Here is a 16722-nt window from a genome sequence, read left to right on the forward strand (position 1 = left end):
CACTACAGTACTTATAGATGGGAGCCAGATTGACCAGCCAGGATCTGTCATAAATAACACCACAAATGCACCATGCAAGTTTATTTAGGCGGGGGGGGGAACTGCTTGCATAAGCTCGGTGGAAGTCGAGATGCGAAAGGATTGTGTAGCTGTTTTCTGTCCCCACTGCATTACTGCTTTGTAAATCTGAGAGGAATTTAGCTGACATCCCTCCCCTTCCAGACCCATAAGCTCCGCCTCCCCCAAGCTACTCTCACAGGCAGTGAGAGGTAAACGCTGAAAAGCCTGCATGAAGAAGCACTAAGAAGTGCCTCGAATGGACGCACATGCTTAGGTTTGTTTTCATTATATAAAAAAAAACCACCCTACAACTCTTTTCCCCCCTTCCCCATTACATGGGCCATCCCTTTCTACTTCCTTTGAATGAATTAATCAGGGGATGGCCACTACCAATCCGCAGTTCTGGAGGGGTGGGCAAGGAATTGGGATGCAAAAGGGAGGGAAGAAGAGAAGAGACGGTTTACAATGTAGCATTATAGAATGGGGATTAAACCTCCAGGAAATCTTACTGTCACGACAGCCAGATAATGCCTATCGTACTCCCAGTATAGAGGCTGGAAAGAGATATCTTTAGTTGATCGGCTGGTTTTAATAATAACCCTAGGACTCTTTTTGAGTGAGAGAGAGGGGGGGGGAGAGAAAACTTGCTGAGTAAATATTTTTCCAGCGTATAAGACGACCCCCGACTTTTGCGAAGATTTTAAGTGTTTAGAAAGTCGTCTTATACGCCGGAATATACGCTAAGTCCTCCAGGGTGGTTTCATTTCTCACCTAATCTGGATAGGCTCCGTTAGGTGAGTAGGCAGAGAGTCGTTGGGATGTAAATGTTCCAGCTCCTAAATCCTTTCCCCTTCAGTGTTCATTGTAGCCTTCCTGATGAACCTATGAAGTGGTCTTAATCTTCCTCCAACTAATGAAAGAGCAGCATAAAAAATGAGGGATAGGTTGTGTCTGAGGCCTCCTCCTTTATTGAGGGAAGGATTTTCCACTTAGGCATAAATGGATTCCTTCACTCCTCTTTCAAACCATCTGCCTTCCCTGTCCAAATTGTGAACATTATGGTCCTCAAAAGTGTCCTTTTCCTTTTAAATGAAGGCCTAATGCTGGTTCTGGTGAAGGAATTAGCATTACTTCACAGGTTCACTAAGGAGGTTCATACTTAATGATCCACCTAGGAAAAAGGATTTAGGACTTGGAACATTTACCTATTTTTTTAAATATAAAAGCACTGAATACATAAGAAATATTTATGTTAGCTGAAATTAAATTTAAATTTTATCAAATATAAATTTATCTTAACTTCATTTTTTTTCTGGTCAACTTAAGTTTTAAGAATATAACTCCTGATACACCGCTCAAAGGCTAACTGCAGCCTTCAGTTCAAAGTTAAATGATTTTGAAGTAGAATATTAATTATATAAATCTACAAATGTTTCTAAAACAGTATTAGACTATGATGATTGGGCCCACTGTAGCACATATCTGGGGGAAAATATATAATGCCTAAACTCCACCTAGTGGGCATAACAGAAACAAAAGTTAGTATCTGGGATCAGAATATCTGAAGCCAGCTAAGGCCTGAAACTTTATAAAATTAATAATCGGGTCAATGGAACTGGAAGTAAATTGGAAGCATTTTCTACACCTTCACAGGTATAGCTGGTCATGGAGCAAAACTCTATAAAAAGAAAGAAGTCCAACATCAATATTGAAAATACTTCCAAGGAAAGCTGCAGGTAATAGAACACTTTCCCATGAAAATTATATTTTACAGTGCTTAAAATAAGATGGACATGTCCCCAACCCAGTAGATGGTTGGCTCACACTAGGTTTACAAGTCACAATGGTGGAATCCATCCTAAGTACATCGTATTTTGACATGTATATGTGAATCCAATTATTATTACAACCACTATTTATACATTATTCTACATTGCTTAAAATAAAATTATCTTTCTTCCTTGTAAAACAATTTACAGGAAAATTACTTTAATGAGATAAGACATCATATGTCTTTCTTAAAAGCTTTTGTATATTCATCTACATTGCATTTTCTATGGCTCCAAATTTCTGGGGTGCATACAGCTTGAGAAGCCTAGCATGAATTTAAAAATCTGGGAAGACTAATTTTACAGTTTAAAAAACTATATGATTTTTCTTTAGAATGATTTGAATAACTATTTTTTTATGCCCAATAAGCATGAATGGGATATCAGTTTCAGAAAAGTTTTCATGAACAACTTTTGTCATAAATTATTATAAGTTGAGTCTTTAAGTATACAAAGCGAATCTATAATAATAATAATAACTTCACGTGGTTGTGGGGCTTGTGTACTCTGAGGAAGATGAGAGCTAGGGCAGAGGTTCAACCATACTGGACAGGTCTCATCAGAGGAGTCAGACAAAGAGTGTCTCTCCCATAAAAAATATGGTGAGACGTAAATTTCAGAATGCCATACCGGCTCGGATGTCGCCCGGGTTAACAAGGTCGCGCTAGATATTGGAGTTCCTGGATATCTGGTGAAAAATGGGTTACAGGAATCAGGACTGTTGGCTGAGCAACCAGGGCCAGCAGCTGCAGAACTACTGGAAGAAAAGGTGTTTACCTGTCGCATATACACAGTGATGGAAAACAAAGAAATAATGATCTGTTACTACAGATCAAGTCCAACAAGAAGAGGATATCTAAAACGAATGCACCAGTTCTGGAAAGAACAACATCCAGAATCAGAAATAACAGAACAGAGACTAGCAGATCAACGCCGATTTATAACACGAAATAAAGTATTCACAGAAACAGAATTGGACGAACTGCAAAGGTTTACCCAGGGCAAAGAAATCAAAGCCTTACCAGAAGTAATTCAGAATGTAGAGGCAAACCAGGGGGAGTTGGCAGTGAAGGAATCCAGCAGAGATATACAACTGTTCTCATTTGGAAACCAGGCACCTCTTCCTCAGGAAGAACAAAACCCTCTAACTAAAGAAATAAAAGAATTGAAACAAAGAATAACTGAGCATCTAGAACAGCACAAAAACAACAGAATAAGGCTGCCTGCATTGAAGCTTGTTCCAAAGAAACAGCTAGCACAAGCATTAAAAGATGCAAATACTGCAATATCAAGTATAAGCACCAATTCACTGCAAGAAAAAAACCAACTAATGTACAGCACAGCTGCAGTTATAACAGAATACCTGGGATGCAAAATCAACAAAAAAGAAAAACAAACAAACAGTGCACCAGAAAAATGGAAGGTTAGACTAGAAAATAAGATCAGCAAGTTAAGATCACATGCAAGCAAGCTAGAACAGATGAAAGAAAAGAAGCTGAAGAACAAGAAGACCAAAGAATACCTAATCAAGAAATACCACTTAGAAACAAGGAAGATCAAGGAAGCACTGGAAATAATAAAGCAACAAATAACAGCTATAGTCAGGAAAATCAGTAGATATGAAGCTCGAATTGCAAACTATAGGCAGAACCTCCAATTTCAATCCAATCAGAAACGTTTCTACCAATCCATCAATGGAGAAACTGCAAGGAATCAGTCAGTACCTGACAAGGAAGAAACAGTGCAGTTCTGGAAGCAGATATGGGATAACCCAAAGAAATACAACAAGGATGCGGCTTGGTTAAAAGAGGTGGATGCAAATAAAACAGAAGTTGAAATGAAAGAACTAGTAATAACAACAAAAATGGTAGAAAAAAGAGCAAGGAAAATCAAAAATTGGTCAGCACCAGGTGAAGATGAACTGCATGGGTTTTGGTTGAAACATCTAACTGTTATACACCCACTCATTGCCAAGCAGTTCAACAATATACTACAAGGAGGAGAAATTGAAAAGTTGCTAACTGGGAAAACCTACCTAATAATGAAAAATCCAGCAAAAGGGGCAACACCAGGTAACTACAGGCCAATTACCTGCTTACCAACAACTTTCAAATTACTAACTGGTGTGGTAGCTGATGCAGTACAACAGCATCTAGTTGAAAACAATCTCTTTCCACCTGAGCAGAAAGGAAACCGCCCCAATAGCAGAGGAACAAAAGATCAACTCCTAATAGACAAAATGATCTTGGAAAACTGCAAGAAAAGGAAGACCAACCTGAATGTGGCATGGATTGACTACAAAAAGGCATTTGACTCTCTGCCACATGACTGGATAATCAAGTGCCTAGAAATAACAGGAGTCAGTAGAAACATCACAAAATTTGTGCAAAGATCGATGGCACAATGGAAGACACAGTTGCAGATCAATGGTGAGAGACTGGGAGAGGTTAATATCAAGAGAGGAATATTTCAAGGAGATTCATTATCACCATTACTATTTGTTATTGCACTGTTTCCTCTGTCAACAATACTGAATAACTCAGGACATGGCTATCAAACATCAAAAACATCTACCAGACTATCCCATCTCCTTTACATGGATGATCTGAAGCTGTATGGAAAAACATCATCTGAAATAGAATCGCTGCTCAACACTGTCCGTATATATAGCCAAGATATTGTAATGGAGTTTGGCTTGGACAAATGTGCCACACTTACTATCAAAGAAGGAAAAATAGTGAAAACTGAAGGAATCAAGATGCCCCACGAAAATAACATTAAGAGTCTGGATGAGGAAGAGTACTACAAATACTTGGGTATCCTTCAAGCTGACAACATCAAGCACACTGAAGTCAAGAAAAAGATTAGAGGTGAATACATCAAGAGAGTGAAGAAGATCTTAAAGTCCAAACTCAATGGAGGAAATACCATAAAGGCAATCAACACCTGGGCAATCCCAGTCATTAGGTACACAGCTGGAATAGTGGACTGGACTCAAGCAGAACTAAAAGCAATGGATAGGCAGACCAGAAAAATAATGACAATGAATCATGCCCTTCATCCACGCAGTGACATTGATAGACTTTATCTACCAAGGCAAATAGGTGGGCGTGGAATGCTACAAGTACATCAGATGGTTGAAGAAGAAAAAATGGCTTTGGAAGAATATCTGAAGAACAATGATGAAGATGCACTGAAATTAGTATATCAGGAAGGCTTACTAACTACTGGAGAGACCAAACTGGCCTACAAGAAAGACCAAATGAAGAACAGAATAGAGGCATGGGAAGACAAAGCACTACATGGCCAATACATGAAAAAAAATAGCTGGGAAAGCAGATAATAATAAAACCTGGCAATGGCTAAGAGCAGGAAAATTGAAGAAAGAGACCGAGGGACTAATTCTGGCTGCACAAGACCAAGCCTTAAGGACAAATGCATACAAAGTCAAAATTGAGAAGACAGCAACAGACAGTAAGTGCCGCCTATGCAAAGAAGCTGAAGAAACAGTGGACCACTTGGTAAGCTGTTGCAAGAAGATTGCACAGACTGACTACAAGCAGCGGCATGACAAAGTAGCAACAATGGTGCATTGGAAGATCTGCAAAAAATATCATTTGCCTGTAAGCAAAAACTGGTGGGATCATAAAATAGAGAAAGTCATAGAAAATGATAAAATTAAACTGCTCTGGGACTTCAGAATTCAAACAGACAAGCACCTGCAACATAACACCCCAGACTTAACAATTGTCGATAAGAAAGACAAAAAAGTCTGGATAGTGGACGTGGCAGTGCCTGGAGATAGCAGAATAGAAGAGAAAGAACTGGAGAAGATAACAAAATACAAAGACCTACAAATAGAAATAGAAAGACTGTGGCAAAAGCAAGCAAGGGTAGTACCAATAGTCATAGGCTCCTTGGGTGCAATCCCAAAACAACTGGAGCACCACTTGAACACCATTGGCACTGACAAATTCGCTATTAGTCAATTGCAAAAGGCGGCTTTATTAGGAACTGCTTCCATCCTGCGACAATATCTGTAATACCATCAAACATCCACATCTGCCTATCCCAGGTCCTGGGTAAGGACTCGATAGGTAGACAAAATGCCAAATCCAGTCTGAACATCTGGCTGACTGTGCGATAATCAATAATAATAATAAAAATAAAGTTGGAAGGGACCTTGGAGGTCATCAACCCCCTGCTCAGGCAGGTAACCCTATACCATTTTGGAGAAATGGCTGTTCAGTTTCTTCTTAAAAACCTCCAGTGTTGGAGCATTAACCGCTTCTGGAGGCAGATTGTTCCACTGGCTAATTGTTCTGTCAGGAAGTTTCTCCTTAGTTCTAGGTTGCTTCTCTCCTTGATTAGTTTCTATCCGTTGCTTCTTGTCCTGCCTTCAGGCGCTTTGGAAAATAGCTTGATTCCCTGTTCTCTGTGGCAGCCCCTGAGATATTGGAACACTGCTATCATGTCCCCCCTCGTCCTTCTCTTCATTAAACTAGACCAGTGGTTCTCAACCTGTGGGTCGGGACCCCATTTGGGGTCAAACGACCATTTCATGGGGGTCGCCAAACAAGGCTGTCCGCCATTTTCCCCCTCTTTTCTTTGGCCACGCCCCTGGCACCCGGTGATGTATAAGTGGTTGGGGGTCACCATAACATGGGGAACTGTATTATGGGGTCGCGGCATTAGAAAGGTTGAGAACCACTGAACTAGACATTTCAATATTAATTGAAATCATGACAACACTTTGGGGCTAACGTTCTTTATTGTTTTAAGGGTCAGTAACTACAGAAACACATGTATTCTTTATAGTAAAAATGATGGACAAATCCACCCAGGACACTTTTTGTTATGCAATACCAATACTCAACATGTTATTTATAGTGAAGTTTCTAGTGACTTTCAATTGAGAATTGCTTTCTGATGTTCTCATAAATCCTTTCAAAGGATGGTAAAACATAGTATCTATTAATCTGTGCTATCAAATGTAATTGTTTGTATAAGACATAAGAAGACCTGTGGTGGTGCAGTGATTAGAATGCAGTATTGCAGGTTAATTCTGCCCCTAGCCAGAAGTTTGATCCTGAGAGGTTTAAGGTTGACTCAGCCTTCCAAATTTGGTATAATGAGGACCCCGATTGTTGGGGGCAATATGCTAACATTGTAAACTGCTCAGAGAATGCTGTAAAGCACTATAGAGCGGTATATAAGTCTAAGTGCTATTGCTGTTATATAAACTACTGTGTCAAAATCTATTAAGAACTTAGATAAAGTCAAAGAATAACAATGGAAAATATATGATTTTACCCTACTTGGCTGTGAGGGAATTTCACTTTAATATAACAGGCTGTATTGATCCAAAGTTCAAATTAAAATAATTAATCTCAGAAGCCAGAATAGATTTATTTTATAACATGAAGCAATTATAGCATACTTTGGGCTATCAGTCCAAGATATAACACACTCTGACTCTGTATTAGTATTTGTAAACTATATACATGCACAACAAATGACTAAATTTGTTAATTGTAGAATCTAAACTAATACAACCTGTCATATTTTCACCTAAAAGCAAAATTTCTTCCTTGAGGCATCTCCCCAACTATTAACTACAGTAGGTATTGGAACTATTGTAAAAACACATGTATAGTCCAGGCAGATAGTAAACCACATTACGAAGTGTAAAGGTATAAATGAACAGTCAAGAGCTTTGAAGGCAAGAGTAAGAAGATTGTATATATGGACAACAACAATTTTAATTGAGAGAAAAAAGTACAGATCAATTAATGTAAGAGATTTCAGAGACTCACATTTTGAAGAAGCCATTGATCAATGGGGGGCTGGGATTCGATTGGGACATGCTATGTGAATGTATTCATTTTTAATTGTTATACTTGTTGTTTTAATTTTGTACGCCGCCCTGAGTCCCTAGGGATTGGGCAGCATATAAATTTTATTAATAAAAATAAATAAATAAATAAATAAATAAATAAATAAATAAATAAAATTGTGTGTCTGTGTGTTTTAGGAATCCTTTCTTTTTTTAATTGTAATATGTATTTTAGGATTTAGAGCTAATCCACTTCAAAACCATGTGAAACTATCACTTTTTAATGGTTAGAGATTATTCTGATAATCACAAAAAAAGATCTTTGAGGTCACAAGTGACTATATTAATATGTGACTAGTGTCTTCTTTTTCTCCCAGCCTTTAATCATGTAAATAATACAAGCTTCTTGTCTAATATAAGAAGAAAAGCTAACTCCCGGCTCATGCATCATTCAAAACTATAGGACTTGTTTAATTTTGGCTTAGCACACTGTTTGAATCAGTCCAGAGTGACTTTTACACCATAACTTACAGCTTAACACAATCTGTATGCCTAACCAATTGCTTATTAAACAAATCATAACATTTGCATTGGCTTAACATGATGTATAAATCAAAAGGTGTGGAAATTGTTGAAAATTTCTGCTTCAGCTAGAGAAAGGAGTTTAGATGATATGTGTGTGGAAATGTCTACCTACAGTGCTGCTTCATCAAGTAAAATTTAAAAAATGACAATAATGAAAAAAACATTATTAGTTAGGGGGACCCATTAATCAAACCTCTATCCAGTAAGCATACCTACCTGAAAGCATACCAATAACTTTTCAGCAACATACTAAATTTGCCTTTTTTTTCCAGACATTTTATCACCAGATTTTGTGTGCCCATACTATACTTCACTAGTAGTGCTTAAATATATTTTTATTATTGATTCCCTTGTTAATTATATTTTTAATATAATTGTTTATTGGAAAGATTAGAAATATTGCTATAAAGTTATAATATTAATAACAATACCTTTAATCTGTTGAGTAGGAAGTAAAAATAATTTTATGGGTAACAAAGGAACTTCTCCCAATGGAATTACTAATATTTTTGTTTAAACATAGGATCTCATTGCAATTTTTCTCTCTTAACCATTTTTAATCCCTAGAAATGATGTGAATGGAAGACAATATACGGAATTCTGTTCAAGTAAAATTATGTAAATTGAAAGACTGTTTTATGAAAGCTGCTTGAATCCCAGTGATAATAAAAGAGATATATAAATATTTAAAGCCGTATAAGAAAATTATTCTAGGCCAGAGAAGCTAGCAGCATGAATTTATATACGTATGTTTATTGTAATGTAACCTAAGGTAAAACTTCCAGTGAATGTACATAAATTATCCCTTTTATCTTCTCAAGACAATAAACAGAAACTAATTTGCAACTACATATTGCAATAACTATTGCCCATATTTTAATGTCAATTTCTCCCTCATATAACATTACATTCAGCTTCCCCCATTGACTTTGCTTGACAAAAGCCCCCTGGGAATGTTGCAAATGGTGAACACATGATACTGGGTTACTGCAACTATCATAAATATATGTCAGTTGCCAAGCCCCCCCCCCCAATTTTGATCACGTGATCACAGCGATGCCACAATGGTTGTAAGTGCAAGACCAGTTGTAATTCATTTTTTTCAGCACTGTAACTTTGAATGGTTATTAAACGGTCCTAAATTGTTTCTCCTTTAAAAGATGAGGAGAATGAACCCTTGTCATGTAGCTATTCTTTCTTATGGGTTTTATTCTTCCTTGTATGATTACGTTTGTCACATATTAATATTAATAACTAGAAATGTTGAATGTTTATAGTACTGAGAAAACAGCATGCTCACTTTGGGGCTATAAACGTTATTTTTCTTCTAAAATCACTTTCTACCAAAACAGTAGCGCTATCACCCTATCTTACTTCTTAATACTCACAATACTCACAATTGCTTACCTCTCAACAGAAAAAATACACCACTGAAAATAAACACTTCATTCTTTTCTCGAACAGTGCAACACCTAAAATCATGATGCACAAAATAATTTATTCAGTGGGCTTATCTGAAATTTTGAAGCAGAGGACAATTATGATGGAGCCTCCTATTCACAAAATGTTGGGCACTATCAAGCATAAAATATCTACTTACTGGAAAATAATCTCTGCCACTTTGTTAGAGAATCCTTGATAATCAGCAGTCTATTTTTTATAGATATATACATTTCCACATCAACTCTGGATTACAATCACCCAACATTTTCATGTTTCACAAAGCCTATTAGACACTGTTCTTAAAGGAAATATAGAAGAGGTGGGAGGATGCTTTGCTTTTATTTATTTATGTCAATGGGGTATTTAAAAAAATACACAGGACAAGGAGCCTGGAGGGATACATTATAAGTTCCTGAACTGTCTTTTATATCCAATTATTTTCTCACTTTCACCTATGCATCTGTCATGGAGGATTGCAATAACAATTCTGATCTTTTATACCTATATACTTTGAGGACAAAGGTAAAATATAGTACATTTATACACTTTGAAATCTGAAACACACCACTTAAGATTTTAAGTATCAACTCAATTATCTCCTTCATACTAAAGGGATAATGAAAGGAAGTTGCTTTGATTTTAAATGCCTTGAAATGAAGCAGTGTATCTATATTGCAGAGTTTACACAGATGAACTCAAGGAAAAGATTTTAGAAGAGTCTGCATTGGGAATTTGGGATTTTTTTCCTGAACTCAAGAGAGTGAAAATGTCCAGAATTGCTTTTAACATTTAAACCAGCTAGCTAATTATAGCTATGAACTAGACCTTGCCTCCTATATCTATAGTTTATTTAGTTACTTGAATTTATAAGCCACCAAACTCTGATGATCTCGTAATTATATTTCAGATCACTACAGAACACTGATATCAGATGGAGCAACCCATAAAGACAAAATTGCAACTGGTATAGAAAACTGCTGCCCACAAGTGTGACATAACTGGTGAGGAACTCGGTGACAACAGGGAAACCCAGGTTGTAGTCCATTCTCAGCGATGGAAACCCACTGAGGGCCTTTGGTAATCTCTTGGGAGGCCACACTGCATATACTGTACTTGTGTACACCATCTTGAGTATCCTATATAGGTACTCCTTGAGATGCAACCATAATGAAACTTGGCCACATGGTCACATTGTGGAGGCTATTAAGCAAGACAGTTCGTTTAATGAGCCCTACCCTCTGCTCTCCCTGATGTGGCCATTAAACAAACACAAGTTGTTAAATGGAGCAAGGGGGTGCATTAGAGATGAGGGAGGTCCTTGGAAGCCTAGTGCAGAACAGGTCCATCTACCCTGGGCCTCCTAAGGTCTCCCCAACCCCCCAAGGCATCCTGTTTTCCACTTCCTGCCCCTTCACCTACATTAGCCTGCCTACAGAAAAGAATATCTACAGCTCAGGAACTGTGTACTTCTTGGTATTCTCTGAGCTTAGTTGTTTGCTTGGAGGCATTTCATTACCCAACAAGGCAACATCATCAGTGCATGTCAATATATTCACACTGATGATGTTACCTAGCTGGGTAATGAAATCTTTGCAAGCAAGCCACCAAGCTCAGAGAGCACCAAGAACTCCAGAAAACTAGAATCATAGGCACAAAAGATAAGGCTTTCCATTGATTCCTATTTATGGAACATATTATGTCTACTTTCTTCAGTTCCTGGAAGAAAGCCAAAATACAAATAAATAAATTGGGGAGATCAGATCCCATTATAATTATTCAGTTGTATAAGTTACTCATATATACATATAATCATTTTCCAGAGACAACTTTATATCTAACATATTATAGCCTTACAATTTTATTCTACACTAATTTTGATTATGGAAACTACAGAAGGGCAAATGACCACAATAAAGGTTAAAAACTAGGTCTCAGTGTATGTCTATTATACAGCAATTATATAATAATAAACTTCTCTTTCAGCATTCATCTACTGCCATCCAGTGGAGATTTATTGAAAGAAAAAAAAGCATATAATCCTGCAACTTTCTTTCCATTTAAATAAAATTGCTATTCTAACTGGATTGTTCCAACTCGACTACAAAAATCTGGAACACTTTTTACATGGGAGAAAAGAGGTAGCTAACTTAGGAGTGGTAAAAAAATTTTTGGGAAATTCTGGAAGACATATAGTATACACAGAAGATATAATTACTGCAGAACACACAAGTCAAGCCTTGTGTATATAGGCCAGGTTTAAGTTCTAGGTTTTTTTCTCTATTTTAGCAGATACTTAGCTATTCTCTTGGTGGCATTGGAAAACACCTGGTCTGTGCTGATGTAACCGTTCTCTCTATTCTGAAAATTGATGTTTTCTACATTGTCTCCATTCCTTACAATTATTACACCTCAATGTTATCTTCCATGACTAATATTCTAACCTCAATGCCTTCCTTCAGCTGTAAGAATTAAATTCCCATATGGATATTCAGGTATTGCATATACCCAACTATATCTCCAAGGAGCATAAATCAGTGATAAGTGAAGGGGGGGGGGATGAGATTTTTTTCACTATTTTCTTTGTTCAGCCTCAGGTGGTATGCTACTTATGATTTATTATTAAGATTCTCTGGCAATGGTAACTCATGACATGGTTTTAAAAACTGCAACACCGTACATTAACCTTTGGAGGTAACCTGGAATCTACTGCTGGTACACAGTGCAGCAGCTAACGCTTAACAAGGAAGAAAGCCTCTTCTGAAGTGACTGCAGTTGTTCCCAATAAAATTCTGGGCTAAATTCAAAGTTCTGGTTTCCCCTTTAAAGATTTACAATGTAGCTCTATGGTATTAGATAACACCTTGCCAAAATCAAATCTGCCTATTTGGTCTAGTTATTTAAAGAAAACCTGTTGATTTCCTTTTTTGTGAGATTTATTAGGCTTAGATTAGGCAAAAGGCCTTCTACTGAGTCTGCCATTTTCTGGAAGATACACCCATCCAAGCTAAGGCTGTCCCTTAATATATAATCTGTTTTTTTTTTTAAAAAAAAAAGCAGGCTAAACCAGCAGTGTTCCAGTGAGGGCCTGGTCCTTAGTTAAGTGAATGGTACCTCTGATGCATTAATCCTGGGGTCCCCAACCCCAGGCTGCAGCTCACTAATGGGCCGTGGCTTATTTGGAACCAGGCCGTGAGAGAGGTGGGTGGGCATGCAATCAAGCTGTGTGTGCATATGCGCCAGCCTACACTTGTGTGAGTTGAGCTAGCACACATGCACACCGGCCTGCCACTTGCACGGCCCGGTTACTTTCTCCCCCCACCAGCCAGGCCGCCAAGCTGCATTAGCAATTTTAATACAGTAGGTTTTTTAAAATTTTGTTGTGACATAAGATCTTAAGATTGGAGTAAGCTATAAATATTATAAATTTCCTTATATTGCTTAATTAACATATTAGCTGGTATGTGTCAAACAAGAACTCAACATAGTAAACTAGAGCTATTTTTCCTCTATCCAGGAATTATAATTCTAACAATAGGAAAATTTCATTTTGCTTTTATTTTCAATAAGATTATGGCTAAAATATTTGACATTCAAATTAACACTGATGAGAGGTTCTTTACAGGTAGCCTTTAGTTAATGCTGGCACTTGGTATTTGCAATGCGATCACGAAGCACAACTTCTCCTGACCACATCACTTAGCAACAGCAGGCCTGGTTGCTGGCATTAATTGAATCCCACCCACTTGTTAGGTGAGGACACAGGTCAATCCAAGCCATTTCCAGCTTGCTCTTTCCCAGTCCAGAGCTTCAGTAAGGGATATGAGACTGCTCCCTCTTCATCCACCTGCCTCCCCTTCCATCTCTGGCCTTTTGGCCACCTGCCCCTCCCAAATGATCTCCGCCATCTTCTCCCTCTCTATGATGATGCACAACCAGCCTAGCCCTTTTAGAGACAGCTGCTGGCCTTACCTTTTTTGCAAGGTCACACCTTGTCAAAATTGTGAGCGGCCTTCTTGTGAAGCTTTGAAGCGTCCCATGAAAGGCTAAGCGCCTTAATTTTGACTACACAATCATGAGGGCCTACCATTAACTTCAAATGATCATTGAACATAGTCGTTAACTGATGTCTAATTGTACTTACATTATATGATGACTCATAGGATTCACACAACACACAAATGTAAAATTAAATCATTTTACAGTTTAATACAGTATAGGAAGTTATTACCTTTGCTACAAAAGGTAATGGAAGAAAACATTTATTGAATGAATATCTTTATTGGATGCATAAGCTTGTTTGTGTCCAGGAGATAATTACTCGGGACCTACATCAATATTTTGCAGTTACTAGGATGCATCTTTGTGATTCTGTGAACAAATTACCAGTATCCAGAGATATAGTTAGGAAACCATTTGGCTTAAGCCCCAAAGATACTATTCAAAAGGCAACTAGACTTTCTTGGTTTTTTCCTTGAAAACGTTTCGCTTCTCATCCAAAACGTTTCTTCAGTTTTGGCTGAATGGTGTGGGCAGAATTGAATTAGTTTTTTGGATGAGAAGCGAAACGTTCTCAAAGAAAAAAAAAAACAAGTCCAGGTGCCTTTTGAATAGCCCCTTTGGGGCAACCAGGACCTGGATGAATGAGAACCTCCATTTGGCTTAATATTTCCCCAAAAAGATAAGAACACTCATCCCAGGGAGCTCGTGCTTGCAAAAATTCTTCCGCATCCCGCCATAGGCCAAATCCCAGATTTAAAGATAGAGGAAACTCAACCGATGAGGATTCCTTCCCCCCCCCCCCCGAAAACACAATGCAGAATTATCCTGTTCCTGTCTAAGGTACACATCCTTGCTGAGTCGTGCTATATAAAGTGTTATAGCTCAGAACTATCTGGCGACACAAATAGCTTTAGCTTCGGAAAGGGACGAGAACCCTCCCTGCTTTTTTCCCCACTAGCAAACAGAAATGGAAGAGGAAAAGTGCCGCGTTCAGGACCAGCAAGGAGGCTCAGCCAATACCTGCGCAGACAATGTTCGCACACGATGCCGAGGCGCTTCTTGCTGACGATGTATGCGAAGGGCGCCGCGCGATACAGCAACTCGCCCGATTTCACCGCCTTCAAGAGGCGCAAGCCGTTGCCTTTGCCCGGGCTTGCAAACTTTTCCATTATCGTTCCGCAGAGCAAAGAATAAACTGAAAGACCTGCCGACCCGCACGCTTCCCGCCTCGATCCCCACGTGACGCTGCTCTGCCTGCCACCGGAATCCTCTTTCGAGCAAAAAGAGCCCGCCTTCCTTACGTTCTCCGGTGCCGCGCCTGTTTAGAAATTCGCAGTCGCATCTTTTCCTCACCGCCCCGTTATTAAAACGCAGAAAAGCGTTGTTATGAATAGCACTTAAATAGTTGCATGTGGAGTGTGTAGGACTGCAGATGTCAAACTCTAAGGAAAAGTTTAAAAGCAAGAGACATCACAGGCTGAAATTGTTAAGGCCAAATAACTTACCCACATTAATTTCAGAATATTTATGTATTAGTGTTCTGATTAGAGTTCTGTACTTCTGAAATTAATGTGGGTAACATTTATTTGGCCTTAACAATTTCAGCCTATGGTGTTGTCTCTTGCTTTTAAACTTGTTTAATTTTCAAATAAACCAAAAAAAGAAATACCACCTAATTCCACTCTGATAGCAAATAATACGATGTATATCTCCCTGAAGTGGGTAGGAAGCCTAGAACTATTAAGGTTATTAGATAAAATTCCAGATATTAATATAAAACCCTCTAGTTTTTGAGATAGCCAGTTCAGCGAAGTGATTAAAGCATTAGACTAGGAACTGGGAGAGAGTAAATTCTGGCCCTGTCTTAAGACACAAAGCCAGCTGGCTGACTTTGGGGCTGTCACCCACTTGGAAGCAGGCAATGGCAAACCACTTTTTAAAATTTGTCAAGAAAACTTAAGGGACCTGGCCAGGCAATTGCTAGGAGTCAACATTGAGTCAAAAGGATTTAAAAACAACCCTTTTTGATAACAAATGTTCTGCTAAATCAGTGCCTAGAAAGAGATTTTAAAATCTATTTTTCCCTGGGTTCTTGTATACTTTTTACTGGAACGATTTGTTTTTAGAATTGACTTTAAGATCAGTAAGCATTCTATAATTGGAACAGCTCAATCCTAATCGTAACCCTAACCCGTGGCAGGATTCCAAGTTTAAGTATGCCAAATGGAAAGGTATTTAATTTTCATTTGAACATATCTAGGAAAGAAGAGTCCCCTACTTCTCTTAATAAATGTTTCCAATGTTGAACCGTTCTATCATTCAGTTGAAATCTGCCTTCTTGTAGCTTAAATCCTTTATTCTCTGACTTGCCACCTGGAACAAGAAAAAAATGTCTGTTTTTTTTTTTCTAAGTGCCATCTTTTCAGATACTTGAAGATTGCTATCATTTTAATCTCAATCATGGCCACTAAAACTATTGCCTTTTATTTTGGACTTTTAATTTTTACAAGTAGGTAGCTTGTGAAAGCCATTCATCACCCTCACCAATGGCTCACATTGCGGGACGGGATATATACAATCCTTGCTCCCAACAGGAAGTTCCAAGGGAGCAGAGGGGTGTGCGTGAAAAGATCAAGATTGTGTCTATCACATGACCAAAGTTCCCCCTTGTTTTGCACGAGAAGAATGCAAAAGGAGGGAAGGTTCAATCATTCCATCATGGGTGCCATCTTTTTTTTTTTTAACCTCTCCCCTGTCCCTAGTCAATATCAACTGAATTCACTCTCATTTAAGTGTGCTCTCTAAAGTGAAAAGTAATGCATGGATTGTCCGTGTATACTTTTTTTCCTTTTATCAATTCTTGCCTTGCAGATTAACATTTGAGGGGGTCTAGCTGCTTATAACTGATTAGGACTTTGTCTTATCTTTTTCCCTACTTTGTGTGCTTAGTCACAAAAGAAAATGACGAAG

At 38.2% G+C, this 16722-nt stretch overlaps 1 protein-coding gene across 1 annotated transcript in view; it reads right to left on the bottom strand.

The window, feature by feature from the left end:
• The window catches only part of SMYD3 (SET and MYND domain containing 3), a 326831-nt gene extending 311826 nt beyond the window's left edge, over positions 1–15005 (bottom strand). The window contains exon 1 of the mRNA XM_039327012.1: positions 14773–15005. Coding sequence (XP_039182946.1) covers positions 14773–14921 — 149 coding nt within the window. The 5' untranslated portion in view covers positions 14922–15005. The remainder of the gene's footprint in view (positions 1–14772) is intronic.
• Positions 15006–16722: the final 1717 nt, after the last annotated feature.

This window comes from Crotalus tigris, unplaced genomic scaffold (genome assembly GCF_016545835.1).
Source record: "Crotalus tigris isolate CLP2741 ecotype Arizona unplaced genomic scaffold, ASM1654583v1 scf7180000024349.2157984, whole genome shotgun sequence".
Lineage (NCBI taxonomy): Eukaryota > Metazoa > Chordata > Lepidosauria > Squamata > Viperidae > Crotalus > Crotalus tigris.